The sequence below is a fragment of the Dipodomys ordii genome, unplaced genomic scaffold (assembly GCF_000151885.1).
Source record: "Dipodomys ordii isolate 6190 unplaced genomic scaffold, Dord_2.0 Scaffold8, whole genome shotgun sequence".
Lineage (NCBI taxonomy): Eukaryota > Metazoa > Chordata > Mammalia > Rodentia > Heteromyidae > Dipodomys > Dipodomys ordii.
In genome coordinates this window covers 20,319,939-20,342,164 of record NW_012267224.1, presented here as the reverse complement: position 1 = coordinate 20,342,164, position 22,226 = coordinate 20,319,939, and the positions used below count along the sequence as shown (strand labels likewise).

Sequence of the window (22,226 nt, the reverse complement as noted above, 5' to 3'; positions counted from 1 at the left end):
AATGTATTCATACAGAGAGTGTCACTCAATGGTTTAGCATGAGGCTGATGGCAAGCAACAACAAAGTACTCATAGAAAGTACTTGTTGTTAGCACTTGCTAGCAAGCCTAAGACCTTGAGTTTAACTCCAAAGCCCCTCAGCCATGCAGGGCAGGCTAGAAAAGCCAGGGAAGGAATGTTCCAGGATCTGGTGGGTAAATGCCCCCCTCAGTCTCTTGCTTGAAAGTGGAATGATACCAAGGTGATTGATCTACAAAGTGAGAAGCCAGACCTAGCTTGGTGCGCACAGCTCTGATGGAACATAAACAGAGAATATCCGTATCAGACAAAGCCTCTTCTTAATCTTGTCTCGGAACATAAACAATCTCAGAGAATATCCGTATCAGACAAAGCCTCTTCTTAATCTTGTCTCGGAACAGAAAAGACAAAGTCACCAGGCAAAAAAAAAAAAAAAAATGCTGGGTAATATGAGTAGCTGCTACTTCCTTACCAATTACAGGGTTGGTCTTGCTTTTTTCCTTCACATCCTAATAAAGTTCAGTAAGAGATAGAAGCATTAAAAAAAATACTTGTTCTTTCAATATGGAATTAATGCCTATTTTTTAAAAAAGGGTCATGGAATTCAGACCCTTAGTTTTATTATGAGTTAGCACTTCAAATGGCATTTAATGGTCCAACAGCATGTGGAAAGGGAGTGGAGCTATCTTAGGAAAGAGTGACACCTACTGATTAAAACCTTGGGTGACAACTTTGAAGCTAGCAGATCCTAAGGAGATCTAATCATGAGGAGTGAGCTATAGAATAACTATAAATCAAACTACTTAGAGCTTTAGTTAAGAATATTTGCGCCTGGAGCCTGTGGCTCGCACCTGTACAGCAACTCAGGAGGCTGAGATCTGAGGATTGCAGTTCAAAGCCAGCCTGGGCAGGAGAGACCTTGAGATTCATCTCCAATAAACCACTCAGAAAACCGGAAGTAGAACTATGGCTCAAGTGGTAGAGCTCTAGCCTTGAGTTGAAGAGCTGAGGGACAGCGCCGAGGCCCAGAGTTCAAGATCCATGACAGACAAAAAAAAAATTGTCACAATTCCTTAAAATTAATTTCACTGTTCTCATATGGATCATTAAAAAAAAAACTATCAGTTCTACTTGCTTTATTACATTTATGTACTCCTTTTTCTTTCCAGGATAATATTCCTGTCCTAAACTTACAAACCTAGTATCTTTTTTTTTTTATTCTGGATGTTAAATCAAGTCCTTTAAAACTTGTAAAAAAAAAAAAAAGTTCACTTATAAAGTAAGAGATAATTTCTCCTACTTCATTCACTCTACGCACTGCTATTGTATTTCCTTATTTTGATAGGTGTGCATGGAACACTATAACATCAGATGCCAGGTCAGCTCTTTATACATCTGTTTGCAAATTAAACATTAATGCTCATTATAAAATTTACTTTCTCATAAGTTGCCTTCATTTAAGAAACAAATCTGCATTTTCATTCAAGTATAAGCAAATCAAACAATAATTCTGCTATGTAATTTAAAAACCTCAATTTAAATCATGTTAAATTATATTTTTAATTTTAAATTTTTATTAAAACCAACATGGATTGCTTCTAGTGAAGTTTTTAACTAATAGTAATTTTTAAAATGAAAGAAAAAACTCAAGACACACAGACTTTTAAATATGAGAAGATAAAGTAAAAGCAAAGCACACTACAAATGAATTTTGTACTTTAGTTAATCTAAGGTTAATTTCTAACTTGGAATTTTTGCCAGTTATAAAAGATGTAACATAAGAGGAAGCTGAGTAAAGAGTATAATGGAACTTTCAGCACTATCTTTGAAACTGTTCTATTAATCTAAAAATGAAGATTAAAAAATATATATATAGGAAAAAGAAGCTCCTTTGAAATAAATATGCCTTCAGCTTCCAAAATTTCTTGACATAATTCAGGACACTATTTTAAGACATTAGAAATCAGCATGTTTACTTAATATTATAGTCAACTTTATTGCTCTAGAAAGTTGTTTTCAAAACCATCAGTTTACATAGACAGTGGTAAGGAGGCTAGCCACAAATACATAAAAAAATCAACTGCATATTAGGAGGTTGCTTCTCCAACTTAGTGGACAAGTATTACAAAATACAAAAATAGCATTAGAGTTAAGCTATCAAGTAGAATTTTTCCTGTAATTTAACTAGGAATATCACTTTTCTATACCGAACTCGAAGAAAATTGATGTTTTTTTTTTGTAAGTTACTGGTGAATGTATTTGATAAATCCAAATTACATGCGGACAGAAGAAAATTGGTTACAAAAACCATTACAGTGTACTAAACTTGTACAGTGTTTTAAACATTTCCAATCATGCAATAGTAATAAGGATCAGAATGAGTTTTATAGAGTTGACAGGAGCTCAATACACAAAATTTAACATAATATACAACCCAATCACAGTTGCATAAAACATCCAATTCCCTCAAATATATCTATGTATTATGAGCCTGAAATAGACACTATTCCCCTATAACTATCCCGGCCCCATTCCCAATCATCTTACCTATAAACCTTTCCATTTAACCTTTCAAATCAGATTTGATGGATAAATATGTAATCTACAGGATATTCTTCATTATTATTTCAGATCAGACACGAGTATAGTCATATGCTCAATCTTCAATTACATTCCTTTCAAAAGGCATCTGAACTGCTGCAACTGTCTACGAAAATTCAAGCCTAAGAAACCAAGAAAATTGGAGTCAAGAATATGAACTAGTAGTTCTAAAACTACAATTATGCTAATAACCTATATTTTCATATTTGTAAAAAAAAGCATTTTCAGTTTTTCAAGGTACTCAATGATTTTCTAGGGAAAAAAAAGTTTTGTCACTACTTTGAAGTAAAATACTACTATGACCCCAAATATTTATCAATTTTCCAACAGACTTATAATTGAACCTTTTTAAAATAATCAAAGTCACAGAAGTATTTTTGGAAATAAAATTTTAGAGGGTCAGAGCATAAGATACAAACAGAATTCCTCTTGTAATGGTATATCCAAAATAAATCTGTTCTAGCAAAACAGCACAAAACTAATTTCAAATAAAATTGCAGTGGTAATGCTTCTGTTCAAATCATCAACCAACCTGGGTGCTAGTGACTTACTCAAGAGGCTGAGATCTGAGGACTACAGTTCAAAGCCAGCCCAGGCAGCAAAGGCCATAAGACTATCTCCAATTAACCACCAGAAAACTGAAGTGGTGCTGTGGCTCAAAGTGACAGAGTATTAGCCTTGAGCAAAAACAAAAACTCAGGGACAGCACCCAGGCCCTGAGTTCAAACCCCATGACCAATATATATATATATATATATATATATATATATATATATATATATATCATATCAACCAAAAAGGCAAAAGAATACTGTCTCAAAATAAATTAAATTCACATGTTATTTCCATCATGAACTCATGCCAAAAATCCAGGTTGAAAGAAATTTCAGAACTTAAAAATTAATGTAATATACTTCATGATATAGGCACAACAGCATCTAAAAAGATTTGGTACATTTGTCACTAGATATAAACAACCATTAATAATAGAGCACAGAAATTTTTCCTAGAACCTTTTGTAAAGGGCTGATTAAACATGCCAGGAAAATAATTATTTTTCCATTGAGATGCATTTATGTAAATTGCACTGAGGTCAGTATAACCACCTGGAATTTGTGACCCCTAGCAGAAGTACCAGCTGGTAATAATGCTTATATTATGTACAGAGTTACACAGTTTAACTAGATGTTACAACTACGCAACTGTTGGTGCCAATCTGCTTATGAAGGCAATGCTCTGGAGACAGAGTCTTCTCACGAATAGTGGACAGGCAGGTTTCATTATTATGTGTTCAACAACAATCCTCAGTTCATTAAATAAGTTCCTGCAAGATAAAATAGTTTTTGTTCAGAAACAAAAGGAAAATGCACTACAATGTTACCAAATGCTGAAAAAGTTTACCAATAAAAACATTTAAAGAGATAAAGATTCACCCAAAATGTTCTGGAAGGAACATGCAAATTACACATACTAAACCGAATTATACATGTGAACTTTGTGGACCCAACACCTGGAGGCTACGTGGGGATATTCTGCAACCTATCAAGATCCCAATCTCAAAGCCAACCAACAAACCACCACAACCGAGTACTGTTTTAGTTTTTTTGTGTGTGCAAGTACTGGGGCTTAAATTTAGGTACAGGGCACTATTAGCTTTTTTCAATCAAGGCTGGTGCTCTACCACTTCAGTCACAGCTCCTCTTCATTCTGGTTTTTTGGTGGTTAACTAGAGATAAGAGTCTCAAAGACTTTTTGCCTGGGCAGCTTCAACACTTGGTCCATAGATCTGAGCCTCCTGAGTTTAGGATTTCAGGCTTGAGCCACCAGTGCCCAACTACCCCTATTTCTTGCTTGAGTTAACAACAACAACAAAAAGGCATTTTTAAAAATTAAAGCAGCTTTCTCTGAGGACTATAATTAGTAAAGATTTTCATCCTTCACAGTAGTCACCTAATTTTCCTTAGAGGAATTCAACTCCTAAAGACAAAAAAAAAAAAATTATAAAGTATTAAGCCATCCACACTATGTATGTAAATGAACATTTATCTCTGAGCTTTCCTCATCTACAAATTAGGAGCAAGTACTGCACAGAATTAAAAGAGAAAAACACAAAGAGAACACATTCAATAAATGTTATTTCACAGCGGGATCATTCTTCAAACTGTCTCTTGTGTGCCTTCAGACTAAAGCCCACAGACCATCCTACAAAATCTGTCTGGTTGCAATCTAATGTTATGCCTCTACTCCTACTGTAAGATTTATGACTGAGCTGAGATGCTTGTCTGTATCCCAAACACTACAGTGGGCTTGGCCTTTGTTTTAGCATACTTGTTGCCCCCAAAGTACTCAGGTTACACACATACGTGTGTTGGCTGGTAAGCCCAAAATTATATATGTATTGTACCATTACTCATAAAAATTTGAAGTAAAATCAGGAACAATTTTGATCTCATAACTTTTTAGCTGACTTCCTGTATGCAACTCTTACTCTATCTTTTTAGATCCTGTTATTTTTATGGTTTGAACTTTTTTGTAAAGCAGTATCTATAGGATTGATTGCAATATATTGTAAGCATGTAAAAATGTTAAGATTCCACCTCTGTATAAGTAATCTAAGCTAAAAGAAAAAAAGACGTCTGGCACCAATGGCTCCTAACTTCTTGGAAGGCCTGAGATCAGATCACATGTTAAGTCCTGCCCAGGCATAAAAGTTTTCTCAGATGTTACATAATTGTTATCTTAGTTATCTCAAAAAGCCTAATGCAGACAGATGATTTCCTGACCAGAAGGCAGTGAGACCCTATCTCAAAAACAATCATCCAAAAACTGGCCTGGAGGTATGGTTCAATACTAAAGGTACCTGCCTGGCAAGTACAATGCCCTAAATTCAAGCCCAAGCACAAAAAAAAGTAGTAATTGCTTTCTCACAGGAATATAGTTTGGAAAGATGAACATTTAGCCAAAATATCCCAGCCCTTCTGATATCACTTACCATCATGACAACATTATAATCTCTTAGGCTGCAAGGCCACACCTAGAGGTGAAGATTTCTCATTCTTAAGAATCTTTTTTTTTTTTTTTTGTCGGTCGTGGGGCTTGAACTCTGGGCCTGGGCGCTGTCCCTCAGCTCTTCAGCTCAAGGCGAGCGCTTTCCACTTGAGTTACAGCGCCACTTCCGGTTTTCTGGTGGTTTATTGGAGATAGGAGTCTCACGGTCTCTCCTGCCCGGGCTGGCTTTGAACTGCGATCCTCAGATCTCAGCCTCCTGAGTAGCTAGGATTACAGGCGTGAGCCACCAGCGCCCGGCTCTTAGGAATCTTTTAAGTATCTTTTCCACTGGGGCAACTGGTCTCCAAACTTACATCTTTTTTATCCTGTGGATAAGCTTGCAATCTGTCTTCTAGAATATTTCTAGAAGATCTTACCTTGGGGCTTTATATTCTTACCCTCCCCTCCGCCCTGACCATGTTATAAACTTTAAAGACTCTCCCCTATCTGAAAAGAAAATCCAAATACTTCATTTAGTACTTTCTACAGCTTTCTCTACAGCTTTCCTGTACACCTAATGAGCTCAAGTAAAAACAACTTTAAGAAAACCTCATGTCAGAACACAGATTCATTCTTTACGTTGTAAGGCTTGCATTTCTAACTCCTCAGTCTGTCATGATTTGTCTTCTATTCTCTATGCTCTTACAGCATCTTTACCATCATTCTGACTTAGTTGTCTATAGTATACTCAGCATAAGTCCCTGAACATGTCCATAGACATTTTATCACCTGCACAGTTTTCTGAATGAATCAGAAATCGTGTGAAGCTAGAAAGTTCTCTGAAAATAATATATAGACCAGACCATCTCAGAATACAGGTGAGGACTAATGAAGTCAATGGTTTGTCGAGGTCACAATGCCAGTTCTTTTGCTCTGGCTCTATCTCTGTTCGAATTCCTTAGAATAGTGCTACCAATAGAACTTACTGAGGATGTTCCAATCTAGTGGCCACAAACAACATACAGCTTTCAAGTGCCTGAACTACAATGTGAAATTCTAAGTCTAATTAATTTTAATAATGAAATGTGGCTAGTGTATTGTTAGCACCACTGTAGCCAGTCTAGAACTCTACAAAGGTTTTAACAAAAAATCTAAGATGTCAAGATCTCAGAGTACATATGAAAAAAGTGATACAAATTACTAATACTCTCTTCAAAACCCCTAACAAAAAAGATTATTTATTTCCTATTACCTTTAAAATGTGTTTACAGATCTTTGAAGACATTTATTAGCACTTATCTGTGTTACCTTGGTCCACTGCTGTCTACTTTCTGTCCACTGAAAAATTCTAGGTTTTTACGTGTACTAATATGATAAGGGTATAAGGAAACATGCAAAGAAACACAGAAAAAAAAAATTGAGGAAAACATGTCAGGGCAGTCAGAAGATAGTATCTAAAATGAAAACAAGGAAAAGGAAAAAGGGGGAAAAAAAACCCTGGAATTTTTTAAAAGCTTATTTACTCATTAAAAGCCTAAACTGCATGGATATGCTGAACCAATGGTGACTCACATCCAAATTAGGAGGGCAGCACAAGGTTTCACCTCCCTATCCAGACCTGTATGCAGTTGAAGATGTACGTATTTATGCCTAGTTTTCCTTGGTATTTAATGTATTGACGATTGAACCCAGGTCTTCACACATGCTAGGCCCTCTACCACCTGAGTCATGCCACTAGTCAATTTGTTTGTGCTTTCTCTTTTGGATATCATCTAACTACCTTTGATGGGGCTAGGTTGATCTTCCTGCTTCCACTTGAGTAGCTAGGATTACAAAGTGTGCCAATAGGTCCACCTTGTTTTTATATTTTTGAGACAAAATCTTAGGATGATGTAACCTATACTGGCCTAGAACTTGTGATCCCCTGAATGCTATGAACTGCCTCAGCATTTATAATGCTAGGATTACAGTCATGAACCATGTAGCCCCAGATATGAATTACTTATTTATGGAAATTTCCAGTTAGTATTTCTGAGCCATGTATAACAGAAAATACAGAAAGCTAAAGATCTACCTTTTCATGTGTAAATACTTTATCCTGAACTGTTTTTTAGAACTGTTATTTTAAACATGTTCTTATTTTGAGTAAGTAATTTCCTTGAGCATGAGACTTACTTCTAACTTCTTTAAATTCCTCAGGCATCAGCAGTGTTTTAAAGGCTATCAAGATAACTCTAGTATCAACTTCTGAAAAAAGATAGATGGCCCCCAACATAGAATTTTTTTTTAACTTCAAAGTGCTGTAAAGACAATACACAAAATTTTAATCTTTTCCAAAGAAAACAGTATCCTGCATAGTGTCTGAATGTGATGCTTGCGGTGAGAAAGCTGCAGCAAGCAGTAACCACTTCACCCGCAGGATAAACAATCAACACTCTGCAGTATTGTTAAGCTATAATGTTTCATATGTGGACTCGATGCCATTCTGATTCAGGATATTTTCAGCTTGTGAATTTACCAGAATGTGAAGTTTAAGAGCATCTATATCAATAGGGCCTACAACCTAACTTCACAAATACTTTTCCTTCTAAATTCTAAATCACTGCTAAATAATTTCTAAGAGTTATAAATAACCTTTTTGACAATACATTCAACAAAACAGATTTAATCATTAGCTTACCGACAATATGGATTTCTTCTAGAGGAGTATCGAAGAGTAAGAAATCTGTAGTATATAAATGGCTGCAGCAAACTCCCTTGGCCACTGAAATAAACACAAGGGTGACAAATACACATTACCACTTCATGTACATACTTTCAAAAACTACAGGCAATTCTAATGGAGAATATGTGCCCTCGTTCATCAAATGGCCAATAATATCTGTAATACCTAAAGCCAAGTTACTTTTTGTGTGTGTGTGCTGGTACCAGGATTTGAACTCGGGGCCTCACACTCTTGCTCGGCTTGTTCTCTCTCAGCTGGCACTCTACCACTTGAGCCACGCCTCCAGTCTGTCACTTTGCTGGTTAGCTGGAGATGGAGTCTCATGGACTTTTCTGCCCAGGCTGGATCGAACCATGATCCTCCAGGTCTCAGCTTTCTGGGTAGCTAGGATAACAGGCATGAGCCACCAGCGCCCAGTGAAGTCAAGTTATTCTTTAAAAGGAATAGAAGAATGTAGATGATTGGTAAAAAGTAAAATTTTATTGTTTTAATTTTTATGCATATGCATTTATCTGTGTTAACTTTTCAAACTTAACAATACCAAATAAGCCAGAAAATACTACGTAATCAGCATATTGCTAAATTCCAGTTTTAAAACTTAATATACATTTAAATGAAAAGTGGTTTATTTTAGTGCTGGAGGCATGGTTCAAGTAGTAGAATGTTCCTGAGCAAGCATGAGGCCCTGAGTTCAATCCCAGTACTAGAAGAAAAAACACTTAGTGTATACAAACAAAAGCTGAAGTTATACTTGTTCACTAGGTAAATATACACAGCTATACTAATTAATGTTCTTAAATAAAAAGCACAATTATAATACACCAAGAGTTTTCTGTGTACGTGCTTGTGAAGCTCCACATCTTATTAAAAAATTGGTATTCATTGAAATAACAGAAAATAAAACCAAGCAATGGGGCTACAGTCATGGCTCAGTGGTAGAACACTTGCCTAGCAAGTGCAAAGTCCAGGGTTCAATCCTTAGTACCAGAAAATACACAGTAACTTTACGTGGACAGTGAGTGTTGGATTAGTAAATTATGTCTATTTGATGGACTTTAGTATATAGCTATTTAAAATCTTGGTTGAAAACTGCATGGCAACCTTGACAAAAAGCAAACTATCCAACTATACTTACAATTACAACTGTTTTTTTAAAATTCATTTTGGAGCAACGATATGTTCAAGGCATTAAGTGTGTTATGAGGTTTTTTTTTTTTTTTTCAGTCCTGGGGTTTGAACTCTGGACCTGAGCATTGTCCCTGGGCCCCTCGTGCTCAAGGCTGGCGCTCTACCATTTGAGCCATAGCACCATTTCCAGCTTTTTCTGGGTAGTTTCTTGGAGATAAGAGTCTCATGGACTTTCCTATCCCAGCTAGCTTCAAACCATGAACCTCAGATCTCAGCCTCCTGAGTAGCTAGGATTACAGGCACAGGCCACATGCACCCAGTTTATGGGATTTTATTGTTTGCTATGTTGCTAGTCCAGTATTCCCTATACATTTTGCCTTGGCCTCCCAAGTGCTGGGATTACTGATTGACGTGGGCCACTGCACTTGGCCTAAATGTGATTTCTTCAGTTAATTTTTTAGACTTTTCTTTAAGTCATGTGATACTACTTTCACAACAAAAATAATTTAAATGATTACAAACTTGGAACTAAATTAAATGCTCATTATCACCAAACAAATAACCAACATTTAACTTTCCTAATTGAAAAATGCATACAATACAGAAAATAGAAATAAAAATATTCACTGGAAAACAAAATTCCATCTTCCGACTTAGCCCTTTCTCAAACTTTTAACACAACCTCTAATATATACTTCAAGAAATTTTCACAAATTGAAAGAGTATGTCAATACTACTCAAAGTAATTTAGAGATGATAATACAATGACAGTCTTCGTAAAAACAGGAAAAAAATTTAATTCAGGTGACATTCTGGAAAAGATATTCTGAGATTCCAAATAGCCAAATAAGAAGCTGGAGGCATAACAATGCCTGATGTCAAGATACACTAAAGACTCACAACCAACACTAAAAGCCAACCCGGAGCTGGTGCTGGTGGCTCACACCTATAAGCCTAGCTATACAGGAGGCTAAGATCTAAGGACTGTGATTCAAAGCCAGCTTGAGTAGGACAAGTCTAGGAGATTCTTGTTTTTGTTGTTGTTGTTTTGTAGGTAGTGGAGCTTGACCTCAGGGCCTGGGCGCTGTCCCTCAGCTTTTCAGCTCAAGGCCAGCGCTCTTACCACTTTGAGCCACAGAGCTACTCCCTAAGAGATTCTTATCTTCACTTAGAAACAACAACAACAACAACAAAAAACCAGAAAACCAGAAGTGGAGCTGTGGCTCAAAGGGGCATAATGCTAGCCTTGAGCAAAAGAGCTCAAGGATTATACCCAGAACCAAAGTTCAAGCCCAGACCACGACAAAACAAAAACCAACTAGGACACCAACTGAGCAGAAGAAGAGATAAGATATAAACCCACACATATCTACAGCCAACTAAGCATACACTGGAGAAAGGAAAGCTTTTCAGTAAGCAGTGCTGGAAAAAACTGCACACCTGTATGGAGAAGATTACACTAGACTCCTAATATCTCACCACATATAAAGTCAAATCAAAGGTGAGAAAAAACGTTAAGTGTAAAACATGACATTATGAAACTAACGGACTAACAAGGGAAATACTTCAACACATTGGTATAAACAATTTTGTTTAAGAGCTCAAAAGCACAGGCAAGAAACACAAAATTACACAAATAAGATATTAAACCTAGAAGCTTCTACACAGCAAATAGTAATGAAAAGACAACCTATTCTTCTAACAAAGGATTAATGTCCAGAATAATAAGGAATTCAAAACTTTTAAAAACCAGATAAACAAATGGACATGTGATCTGAACAGACATTTCTCAGAAGAAGATATACAAATGGCCAAGAAATATTTTTTTAAATGCTTAACATCTTCAGTAGTGGTACTCACTAGACATTATGCTGAAAATGAACGTACAACTTGTGGGTGCGGATGACAGGGAAGGGGTGACATTATCAAAAAAAAAAGGTATTCATTGTCTGACTCATGTAACTGTAACCACTCTATAATCACCTTTATAACAACTTAGAATTTTTTTTTAAATGCTGAACCTCACTAGCCATCAAGAAATACAAATCAAAACCACAATATCGCCTCACCCATCAGAATTGATTAATAAGAGAAAAGCCATAACAAATAGCTAGTGACGATGCAAAGAAAAAGGAATTTTTATGCATCGCTTGTAGCAATAAAAGTATAGCAATTATGGAGGGTCCTCAAATAGCTAAAAGTAAAACAACCACATGTCCAAGTTAATTTGTTCAGATATGAAATGAAATCAACGTGTGTTTATAGCTAAGAGATAATAACCAACTAGAGTATCAGTATATGAATCTCTTTAAAAAAAAAAAAGGGCTGGGAAGCTGGCTCAGTGGTAGAGCGCTTGCCTTGCATGCATGAGGCCCTGGGTTCGATTCCTCAGCACCACATAAGCAAAAAAAGCCAGAAGTGGCACTGTGGCTCAAGTGGTAGAGCGTTAGTTAGCCTTGAGCTGAAGAGCTGAGGGACAGCGCCCAGGCCCAGAGTTCAGGCCCCACAACTGGACCCAAAAAAAAAAAAAAAAATGTAAAGAGGAAGGGAGGAATGCAGTCAAAAAGTCAATGAAAAGCTGGGCGACGGTGGCTCACGCTTGTAATCCTAGCTACTCAGAAGGCTGAGATCTAAGTTATCACCATTCAAGGCCAGCCCGAAAAAGAAAGTCCAAGAGACTCTTATCTCCAATAAACCACCAGAAAGCTGGAAGTGGCACTGTGGCTCAAGTGGTAAAGCTCTGGCCTTGAGCTAAAGAGCTCAAGGACAGTACCCTGGCCCAGTGTTCAAGCCCCATGACAAAAATAAAAAAGTCAATGTATAGCCTACAAAATTAAGAAAAGTAAAGTGAGAGAAGGGGTGGTTTGGGAAGGATGGGTGAGAATGCTGACAGGGGTGACACTGATGGAGATGCACTGTCTTCATAAACTGCTTTGTTAAAAGGCAACTTCTTTGTAAAATTACTTAACTATATATATATATATAGAGAGAGAGAGAGAGAGAGAAGGATATTATGTAGATGATAGTGGATCACACAGAAATGAGTAGCACAGTGATTACCAGAGGTGAGAAAGATCAGGAAGGGAAAGTAGGATACAGGGAAGTTCAGTAACAGGTACCAATATAGTTTCACTCAAAGAATATGTTTCAGTGAAAAATTACAACTCATCATTTCCTTTACAATAATTTGAAAATTATGATGTTAAGTTGAAAATAATAAATAATGTTTAAGGACCACAATTAAGTTAATATACCAATGATATAAAAAGAAAAACCACTGCTGTAGAATAAACAAATGTACTACACTTTCAAATGAGGTTTCTCTCTCCAAGTTGCATGGCATCTCAGCATTTTATTATAATTATATTAAGCTGATATGTTTTATGTTAGCTCTGGGAATTCAATCCAAGGCTTTGCATATGCTAGGCAAGCATTCTAGCACCGAGCTTTACCCTCAATCCCTTAGGCTGATTTAAGAAGAATAAATTATTTTGCTTATTATACAGAATTTGGATATTTCTGAATGTGGACATAAACTATATGTACACAAAAACTAGTCTTAGTAGCTACCATTTTAATTTTCAGCCAATGACAGGAACAAAAAAAAAAACAGAACCTAACCTGTCCATGACCAAGATTAGGTGACCCAAGAAACCAAAAACTGGGTAAAGAAAGTAAGAAGACAAAATTTCCTTTTAATAATTCAAGCGTGTAGGCTGAAGGTCTGGCTCAACTGATAGGCAGAATGTGTGCCTAACAAGTTCAAGGCAGAGTACAAAGCCCATTACTAAATAAATAAAAATATTTAAATGTTTGGTAAGTACCACAAAAGAGAAATAAAAAGTAAATCATGAGGAAAATGCTGCAACTTTTATTATCTCCTTTTCTTTACCTTAAATTCTATTACTCTTTTCTTTTATGTATCCTCAAGCTAAGATAAAAGTTTCACTTGACTTTAAGGTGAAAGTTTTAGAGCTAAATACTCCAAAAATATAGCTGCATCAAATCCTATATTCAGCATTGATGGACTGTTAAGGTATTTATTTCAATTAATACTACACCTTTTTTGTGTCTATGTTGCAAAGGTTTGAACCCAGATCTTCACACATTCTAGGGCTTAATACTACTTTTTTTTTTTGTCGGTCATGGGGCCTGAACTCTGGGCTTGGGTGCTGTTCCTCAGCATTTCAGCTCAAGGCTAGCACTCTACTACTTGAGCCACAACACCACTTCTGGCTTTTTCTGCTTATGTGGTGTTGAGGAATCGAATCCAGGGCCTCAAGCATGCAAAGCAAGCACTCTACCACTAAGCAATCTTCCCAGGCCCTTAATACTACTTTCTAAATAAGGAACTTTAGGATTCAGAAGCTAAGTTCATGATAAAATCAACTATTATCCATCATAGGAATATGAATAAGACAAATAGGACCAAGTGCTAGTTTTATTATGACTCAGAAATTGCTAAGATCCATCTAGCTCTACATGTCAAATACCTACTTACACAGATTCAAGCAAAATGAAATTTGAGTTCACATCTTAATGTCCACTTAGCCATCAGTCTTCAAGAGCAAATGTATTTTTATTCTTACCTAAAAAGCATAAAAACTGTAGCAGGCATCAAGAAAATTTCATTACAAGCAATGAATTTCAAAATATTCTGTTGATTAGTACTTAATTTATCCAAGACAGATCTCAACAGAGGTAAACTATTTGAACCTTTTGCCTGAAACAAAAGAAAAACAGCATTAGAAACAATGAAGCCCACTTAGCAATGCAATTCGTCACCTCTCAGTGTGACTGTCATCCCCTCAGGATACACGGGGACTAGTTCCAGGACATCCCTCAGATTCCCAAGTATGTGGATCCTCAAGACCCTTATTTAAAATGATACAGTATTTTCATATAACCTACACATATATTCTCCCATGCTCTAACTCAGATTGCTTAACATTCCTAATGCACATGGATCCTACATAACTGTTATATTGTTTAAGGAATGGCAAAAAGTCTGCACATGTTCAGTACAGACACAGCTGTGTTGTACAAATATTTTTACCCCTAGATGGTTAACACCACAGATGTAAAATCCATGGATACAAAAAGTCATGGCTATGTTTTCTTTTCAATAAGTAATGTATCTAACAGGTAATACAGTCAAAAGCCAATCCTTTCAAAATAATCATACATGTTTACAAATTAAGGGCAAATATAGTATACCTTTCCTGCTATACTTTGTGTATTTGAAGACAACCAAAGAGATACTCATCGAAGTCTTTTTCATTCTTTGATACTTTATTTCCCTTAAGAAAAGTTAAATGATCTCACAGGTGTTTCAAAAATAAAGAAATCTATTTCAAACTTCAGAAATTATCTGGGATCTGGAGAGTAATTTTACTTGCAATCCTTCACCCATAAGATAAACTCATATGTGATACTTTAATAATAAAACTTTGAAATTCGAATTTTTGTGGCCAATGCCAAAATATTCTACAAGTCAAACACATGTTAGGTATCTACAATTCAAAAACAGCAGTTTTACTTACATCAAGAACCTTTTTTGTGTACGTGGCAGCATGAAGCAAAGAGAACAACAAGACTGGAAAAATACTCACTGAAGAAAACAATTAAGGGAAATGTTTAAGTCATCAAATACTAGAGGCAAAGCAGGTTATCATGTCCAAATATACACATCTGCAATATACACCTGCAAAGTGAGTTGAGTAGAAACACTTTTGTGTCACTGATATATTTTGGATCAAACTGTTTTGTCATGTATAAAGAAAAAAGTAAACAAAGTTAACATACTTTTAAAATCTATTTTCTAAAGTTTCTTTCTTTACATCTACTGGTAAATAAAACACTGTAAATATTTGCTAAAATGAACTTTTAGTTTAGACTTTGTCAAACTGACCTTAAAACACAGGGACAGGGCTGGGAAGGTGGCTCAGTGGTAGAGCGCTTGCCTTGCATGCTCAAGGCCCTGGGTTCGATTCCTCAGCACCACATAAGCAAAAAGAAAAAGCCGGAAGTGGTGCTGTGGCTCAAGTGGTAGAGTGCTAGCCTTGAGCTGAAGAGCTGAGGGACAGCGCCCAGGCCCAGAGTTCAGGCCCCACAACCGGACCCAAAAAAAAAAAAAAAAAAACACAGGGACAGTCTTGGCTCACAGCTAATACTCTACTACTTGAGATAGGCTTCCAGTAAGGATAGTCCTTTAGTGATCAGCCAACAAGAAGAGCCAAAGACCCCACATACCAAAAAGCTGTTACAGTCAGGCCATGGTCTTCACACCTTTTTTTTTTTTTTTTGTCAGTCGTGGGGCTTGAACTCTGGCCTGGGCGCTGTCCCTCAGCTCTTCAGCTCAAGGCAAGCGCTCTACCACTTGAGCTACAGCGCCACTTCCGGTCTTCACACCTTTAATCCTAGCTACTCAGGAGGCTGAGATCTGAGGATACTGGTTCAAGGCCAGCCTGGGCAGTAAAGTCCATGAGACTCTTATTTCCAATTTACAACCAGAAAACTGAAGTGGAGCTGTGGCTCAAAGTGGTAGAGGCTAGCCTTGAGCAGAAAAGCTCAGGAACAGTGACCAGGGCCTGAGTTCAAGCCCCACAATCAACAGAAATTAAACAAAAAAAAAACCTGTTACAATTATACTTGTATACTTGAGTTTGTACATAATCCACTGGACACTTAATTATAGCCATTAACAGAGAATCCTTTAAGTCCTATGCCTGACGTTATGCTGCGGATATACAATTTTCTTAAAACTTCTGAAGAATTCAAATTGCTCAAAAGACCCCATTTTCCATACTAATGCCTACAAGACCAATAGAAAAACCCAAACAACAAAAACTTATCAAGTATTTTCACAAATGATATTCTTAAATCAATCATGAATGGCAAAATATTATCGATAAGAATATTAGTCTTGCAGGGTGCCGGTGGCTCACGCCTGTAATCCTAGCTACTCAGGAGACTGAGATCGGAGGATTGCGGTTCAAAGCCAGCCGGGCAGGAAAGTCCGTGAAACTCTTATCTCCAATAAACCACCAGAAAACCACAAGTGGCACTGTAGCTCAAGTGGTAGAATGCTTGAGCTGAAGAGCTGAGGGACAGGGGACAGAGCTCAAGCCCAGAGTTCAAGCCCCATGACCGACAAAAAAAGAATATTGGCCTTTCTTTTTTTTTTTTTGCCAGTCGTGGGCTTAAACTTTGGGCCTGGGAGCTGTCCCTCAGCTCTTCAGCTCAAGGCGAGCACTGTACTACAGAGCGCCACTTCCAGTTTTCTGATGGTTCATGAACGTTCCTGCCCAGGCTGGCTCTGAACCGAGATCCTCAGATCTCAGCCTCCTGAATAGCTAGGATTACAGATGTGCGACACCTGTTGAATATTAGTCTTTCTAAGAAATGAGTTACTTTATTTTCCTATAGTAAGTGAAGGCTTTGTATGAATGGTGACCAACGTTAACATGAGCATCAAGCTCATAAAAACTAACTCATTTAGTATCCAAAGGTTCCTAATTTCCAGTCAGGGAGCACATATACCTAAGGAACACATAAGAACTAATGGTGTAGACAGAACTAATGTGAAAGTTCTCCTAGTCAACCCTAACCAATTCTTTCTTGCCACTACAACAATTAAATGTTAATTTTCTGAGTAGATCTTCACTCCCCAACATGACTCCTTTGAAATGGATAAAAGCTATAATCATCTCCTTTTAAGGGCCTGCATGGCATAAATAATTCAAATTAAATTTTGACATACATCCAGATTTGGAAGAGAGGCAGTATCAGGTGGTAAAAAAAAAACAGAACTCTGAACTGAGAGACAAGACATCTGAGTTCCAATCCTGGGTCTGTTATAAACTTCATTTTCCTGGGCCAATTTTTACCCTCTGTCAACAGGCTACGTACACATCAAAGGTAGAGACTTCCAGTAAGTCTTTAATCTCTAACTTCCTATATTTCACAAATCCTTAGTAAGAGATTCGTAATTTTAGTTTTTTATGTCACTTTATAAACTATTTAAAAAAGGTAAGGAGTGGCTAATCTACCATTTAAACCTTAAGTACCTGTCACTGACAGAGCAAGGACAACGTAAACTTTTGTAAGAACAATGATCAGACATTTTGTAGTATTTATTTGAACCTTATTATCATAATATTCAACTTCCTTGGGAACCAAATGATTATTTTTGTCAATTCAATCTGTTATTCCCACTGCTCACTACACCCCCACTCCCAAGAACTGAACAAATACGAAATCCTCAGTCTTTAACATCCCCATGAGACAAGTTAGCTAATAACCAACTGTGCAAAAAGGGCAGAAAGGTGGTCATCACACATAAGACCCATTTGGCAAGCCTCAGGATTTGAATAACAAAGCTTACTGAGCACCTGATCTGTTACAGGCATTGCCCACAGAATCACGGTATTCAATTTGCTTTATACTAATTAACTAAAATACATTTTCTTTCATTTCTATCTCTCCCTTCCACAGAAACTTGAAGCTATTAGGGAATAATCAAAAACTTCTATGTGCCTTCCAATACAATTTCAGAAAAGCAATCATTTTAATATTGGTGATTTCAAAGTACTTCAAAAACACCAATTACAAAAGCTAGTAAATCAAATAATGTGCCGAACATTTATGTTGTGGTATACTGAGTTTTGCATAAAAAATAAAAAATAAAAAAACCCACCAAAAAACCCCAAGAAACAAAAAAACCACAAAAATTATCACAGAACATGAAAGGGCTATACAATGAAATATGAAAACCTCTAACGTTATGTTTCAAATCACTTAAATTATCTTAGTAAAGCAAGAATTTTAAACTGAATGTGTCAATATTATAAATGTAGGTGAATCACTGGCTTTACTCAGGAACTTTTATTTTTACTTTTGGTGCTAGTAATGGGACTTGAACTCGGGGCCTTGCACTCTAGCTTGGCTATTTTGCTCAAGGCCGGCACTCTAGCACTTGAGCCATACCTCCACTTCTGGCACTGATTTTTCTGCTCAGGCCTGCTCTGATCAGTGATCCTCAGATCACTGAGTAGCTAGGATTAAGGTGAGAGAAACTGGTGCCTGGCCCTAAGAGCAATGTTTTAAAACTACATTTTTAAGTACTGCCCATTAACTAATCAAATCTTTTAGGTTAAAAAGACATTGTCAGCATTACTATTTGCTACCTAAAGTAGTAACAAGAGTAATAGGAGTAAAAGGAGTAATAGTAATTAGAGATTAGGAATGTCAAGTTCCTTTATAGAGGCAAAGTAAGTGCCTATGAAATTTGTTTCTTCCTCTTGCTTTCCTGAAAACTCGTGAAACTCTTTAGGTCCCCATGTGTAGCTCAATGATATAGCATTGCCTTGTTATGCACAAAATGCACTAAAAAATGGCACTGGCAATCACTAGCACCTAGTAAGAAACAGTGGAAAGTTTGGTAGTTCACAAAAATAAGTACTATCAAAATGGGTAAGATTTAATCTTGAAACTTTTTATTGTGCTCTTCACAAAATATATAGTTATCTCATAAATAGCTACAAACTCTGAAGCAGTACTCTCAAAGCACCAAATAATTTTCTAAGAAATATTCTACAGAAAATATTTAAAGTAACACCTTCACTTTTAGTTTCAAGGTACACAAAGGTGCTATAATAAAGAACCCTTTCTAAATTGCATAACTTGGGCTGGAAGCAGGGCTCAAAGTGTTTGCCTAGCATATGCAGGACTTGGATTTCAAGTTCAAACCACAGTACTGGAAGAAAAAAAAAATTAAAGACCAGGCTTGAAGGCTCATACTTGTCACTACAGCTATTCAGGAGATAAGAGTTTTGAGGACGGCCAAGGACAGGTTAGCAAGATTCCATCTCAACAATTAAGCAGGGCATGATAATGTGATGCATGCCTGTGATTCCAGCTATGCAGGACAGGTAAGTATAAGGATCTCAGTTGAAGGCCAGCCCCAGGCAAAAACACAAGACCCTATTGAAAAACTAACTAGGGTCATGGATGGTTCGAGTTGTGGTACTAGCAAGCATGAGGTCCTGAGTAACTCAGTATCACCAAAAAAGTTTTAACACCCTTTAGAAATGTGAAAACACACAAATTCCAAATGAAGTATTTTTCCTTAGGTAGATAAATTATCTATGTGTCCTTTATTTTCTACTTTTTCTGCAGCAAACACTATTTTCTTATTATTTCTGGATTAATTTTCAATTATTCTTGGCTTACCTGGAAGTTAAGAAGGAATTAAGGTTTTTTTTTTTTAGTAAGACACATGGCTGGGGGGGGGGAGGCTGGGAAGGGATGTGAAGGGTAAACAAAGGAGGAGGCTGCAATGCTTGATAAGAAATGTACTCATTACCTTGCCCCTCTGTACAATATGTTCACAAAAAATTAAAATTAAAAAAAAGACACATGGCTACTTTCCCAAAGACAGGAAATTGTCAGTCATAGGCCTGAACTCTGGGCCTGGGTGCTGTCCCTCAGCTCTTCAGCTCAAGGCTAGCGCTCGACCACTTGAGCTACAGAGGAATTAACTTTTTAAAAAATTTTAATATCCAAGTAAATCCTGAATAACCACGTACTTTGAATTTAAAATTCAAAACTCATCTAGTTATAGAGAAGCTTACAAGGAGGCAAGAATATTTGATAAGACAGTCTAAATTCACTGAAGAGCACTTCAATGCTTAAATTTCAAAGTTGGGGCCCAGAAATTCTTATACTAAACATACAAATGCATTGGAAAACACCAAACAAGCCAAAGCTGAGGTATGTCCTCACTACAGAATCTTTGCTATAGAAAAAGAAATGAAGACACCCTACATGGTTAGTTGCTAATGTCATTATTAGGAAGTAGAAAAGGATACTTGTAACGGGGGAGGAATTGACAAAGATGAGTGAATACAGCAGATAGTGGCAGCTGTCCTCTAACAGAGCCTGGGCCAGGAATGCTCTGCTTAACTGGAAGTGCGGTAACCTTTGGTGCAGCCGCAGGGCACTGGTAAGAGCATTTGCCAGCAACGCACGCTGGTAGAAGCTTGCTGCTTCATGAAACCTGCGAATTATCAGAGAAATGATATGAGACATAAACAACTACCATGTCTCTTCCTCCTTTGTGAATTGCATCAGAATTGCACAACACCTAAATTACTTAATTGTCTACAGGAAAAAAAAAATGACTTGAACCTATTCTACCTTCCTGGAAGCATCACTTTATATTCCAATTGAATTTTCCTGTAAAGTTAAAAAAGTGATTATTTCTTATAGTGATTCTGTCAAGTTAAAAAAGTAAAATAGGCAAAAAAAACCATAAACTCATCTCATCCATTTTTCCTATTTCCATTTTTTCCTATTTTATAATCACAAGATTAAAATATTCCTCCATTGATACCATTAGACAACTGTTGATTTCAGATAGAATTTTGGTTTTATCTAGACCTAAACCCAACAATTAACCAATTCTTAAATCTAAAAAGCATTTCATAAATACTGACTAAACTAACCACCAAAGAAAGAAATAGGTATAATACATACCCAAGAAGAGGCAAAACAAACAAAGCTGAGCAGTAAACTGTGAACAAACGAGAAAGCCACATAGCGGTGTCCAGTTTATTGGTCATCATGAATTGCTAAATTTAAAAAGAAAAATACTGTGGTAAACTAAGCCTGTAAATAATATTCTTAAGGACAGAGTATGTAGTTTCATCCCTATTTGAAATATTTTAACACCTTATAACACTTTAAGATTATTAAGCAAAAACTTTTATGACAACCAACTGCTTCACATATATGCTCAAGACAAATCCAAATACCCTGTAATTTTGATATGGAAAGCATAGGAAATACTTAAAATACTAACTAGGAAAAAATATTAACTAGACAAAAGTTAAACTACTATTATCAATGTTCTTCCAGCTTTTGTTTTCTTCAAATTTTTGTTGTTGTTGTTGGTTTTGCTGTACTGGGGTTTAAAGTCTGGCCCTCACCATTGCTATACAGGTACTCTAACTCTGAGCCATGTCTCCAGCTCTCTACCAACATACTTACAATACTGGCTTCATCTATTTTAAAAGAACATTAAATTAGAACTACTTGCTCTCAAGAGAACCAAAATGTCTATTCTTGGAAAATGTCTATTCTTAGAGGGCATTACCAAAAAAAAAAAAAAAGTTTGCCTAACTAAACCCTTTAAAAGGGGAAGGTAAAACCACTGTAGTGGTTAGTTACTGTTGCACTCATTAGTATCATTTGCCTATGTACACAGGCCTGGAATACCTGTGGCACTTAAAATATCATCTATCTGGTATTAGACGGTACCTGCTGCTCTGATATGTGGCTGTCTGCACCCTCTGAGGGCTCCCCATAGCTTTACTCTGGTATCAATGATACTAGATTAAATTTCCATATACCATGTCTTCTCCATTGTTTCTCCTCCTGTCTTTTCCTTTGCTACTTTTCTCCCCCAACAAGTATGTCCATTACCACTAAAGAATTTAAAACATGTTTTATCACTACGATGCACTTTACACACAAAATCAAAAGGACTTTACATTTTCAACTACAAACTCAGAAATGTTAAGAGATATAATACAAATTATACATTGGCATATAAAAAAATTGAAACATGTCCTTACTTCATGTGATGAATTTGCCTATGCATTAAAAAATAGTTGCTACCTCCCTTAAAGTGATTTCAAACCTCATGAATGGGTCTACCTGAAGGGTTTTTGTGTGTGTGTGTGTTTGTGGTTTTTTTTTTTTT

At 36.5% G+C, this 22,226-nt stretch overlaps 1 protein-coding gene across 2 annotated transcripts in view; it reads right to left on the bottom strand.

Moving 5' to 3' along the window:
- Positions 1–1,574: 1,574 nt before the first annotated feature.
- Positions 1,575–22,226, bottom strand: part of Tmem33 (transmembrane protein 33) — a 23,677-nt gene continuing 3,025 nt past the window's right edge. The window contains exons 3-9 of one of the 2 annotated variants that reach the window (XM_013009107.1): positions 20,999–21,093; positions 20,332–20,519; positions 15,004–15,071; positions 14,050–14,183; positions 8,288–8,371; positions 3,823–3,943; positions 1,575–2,741 (exon numbers count right to left, since the gene is read on the bottom strand). In XM_013009107.1, coding sequence (XP_012864561.1) covers positions 2,736–2,741; positions 3,823–3,943; positions 8,288–8,371; positions 14,050–14,183; positions 15,004–15,071; positions 20,332–20,519; positions 20,999–21,093 — 696 coding nt within the window. In that variant the 3' untranslated portion in view covers positions 1,575–2,735. Of the gene's footprint in view, positions 2,742–3,813; positions 3,944–8,287; positions 8,372–14,049; positions 14,184–15,003; positions 15,072–20,331; positions 20,520–20,998; positions 21,094–22,226 lie in introns of those variants that run through there. The other variant, XM_013009106.1, reaches the window with a different exon arrangement.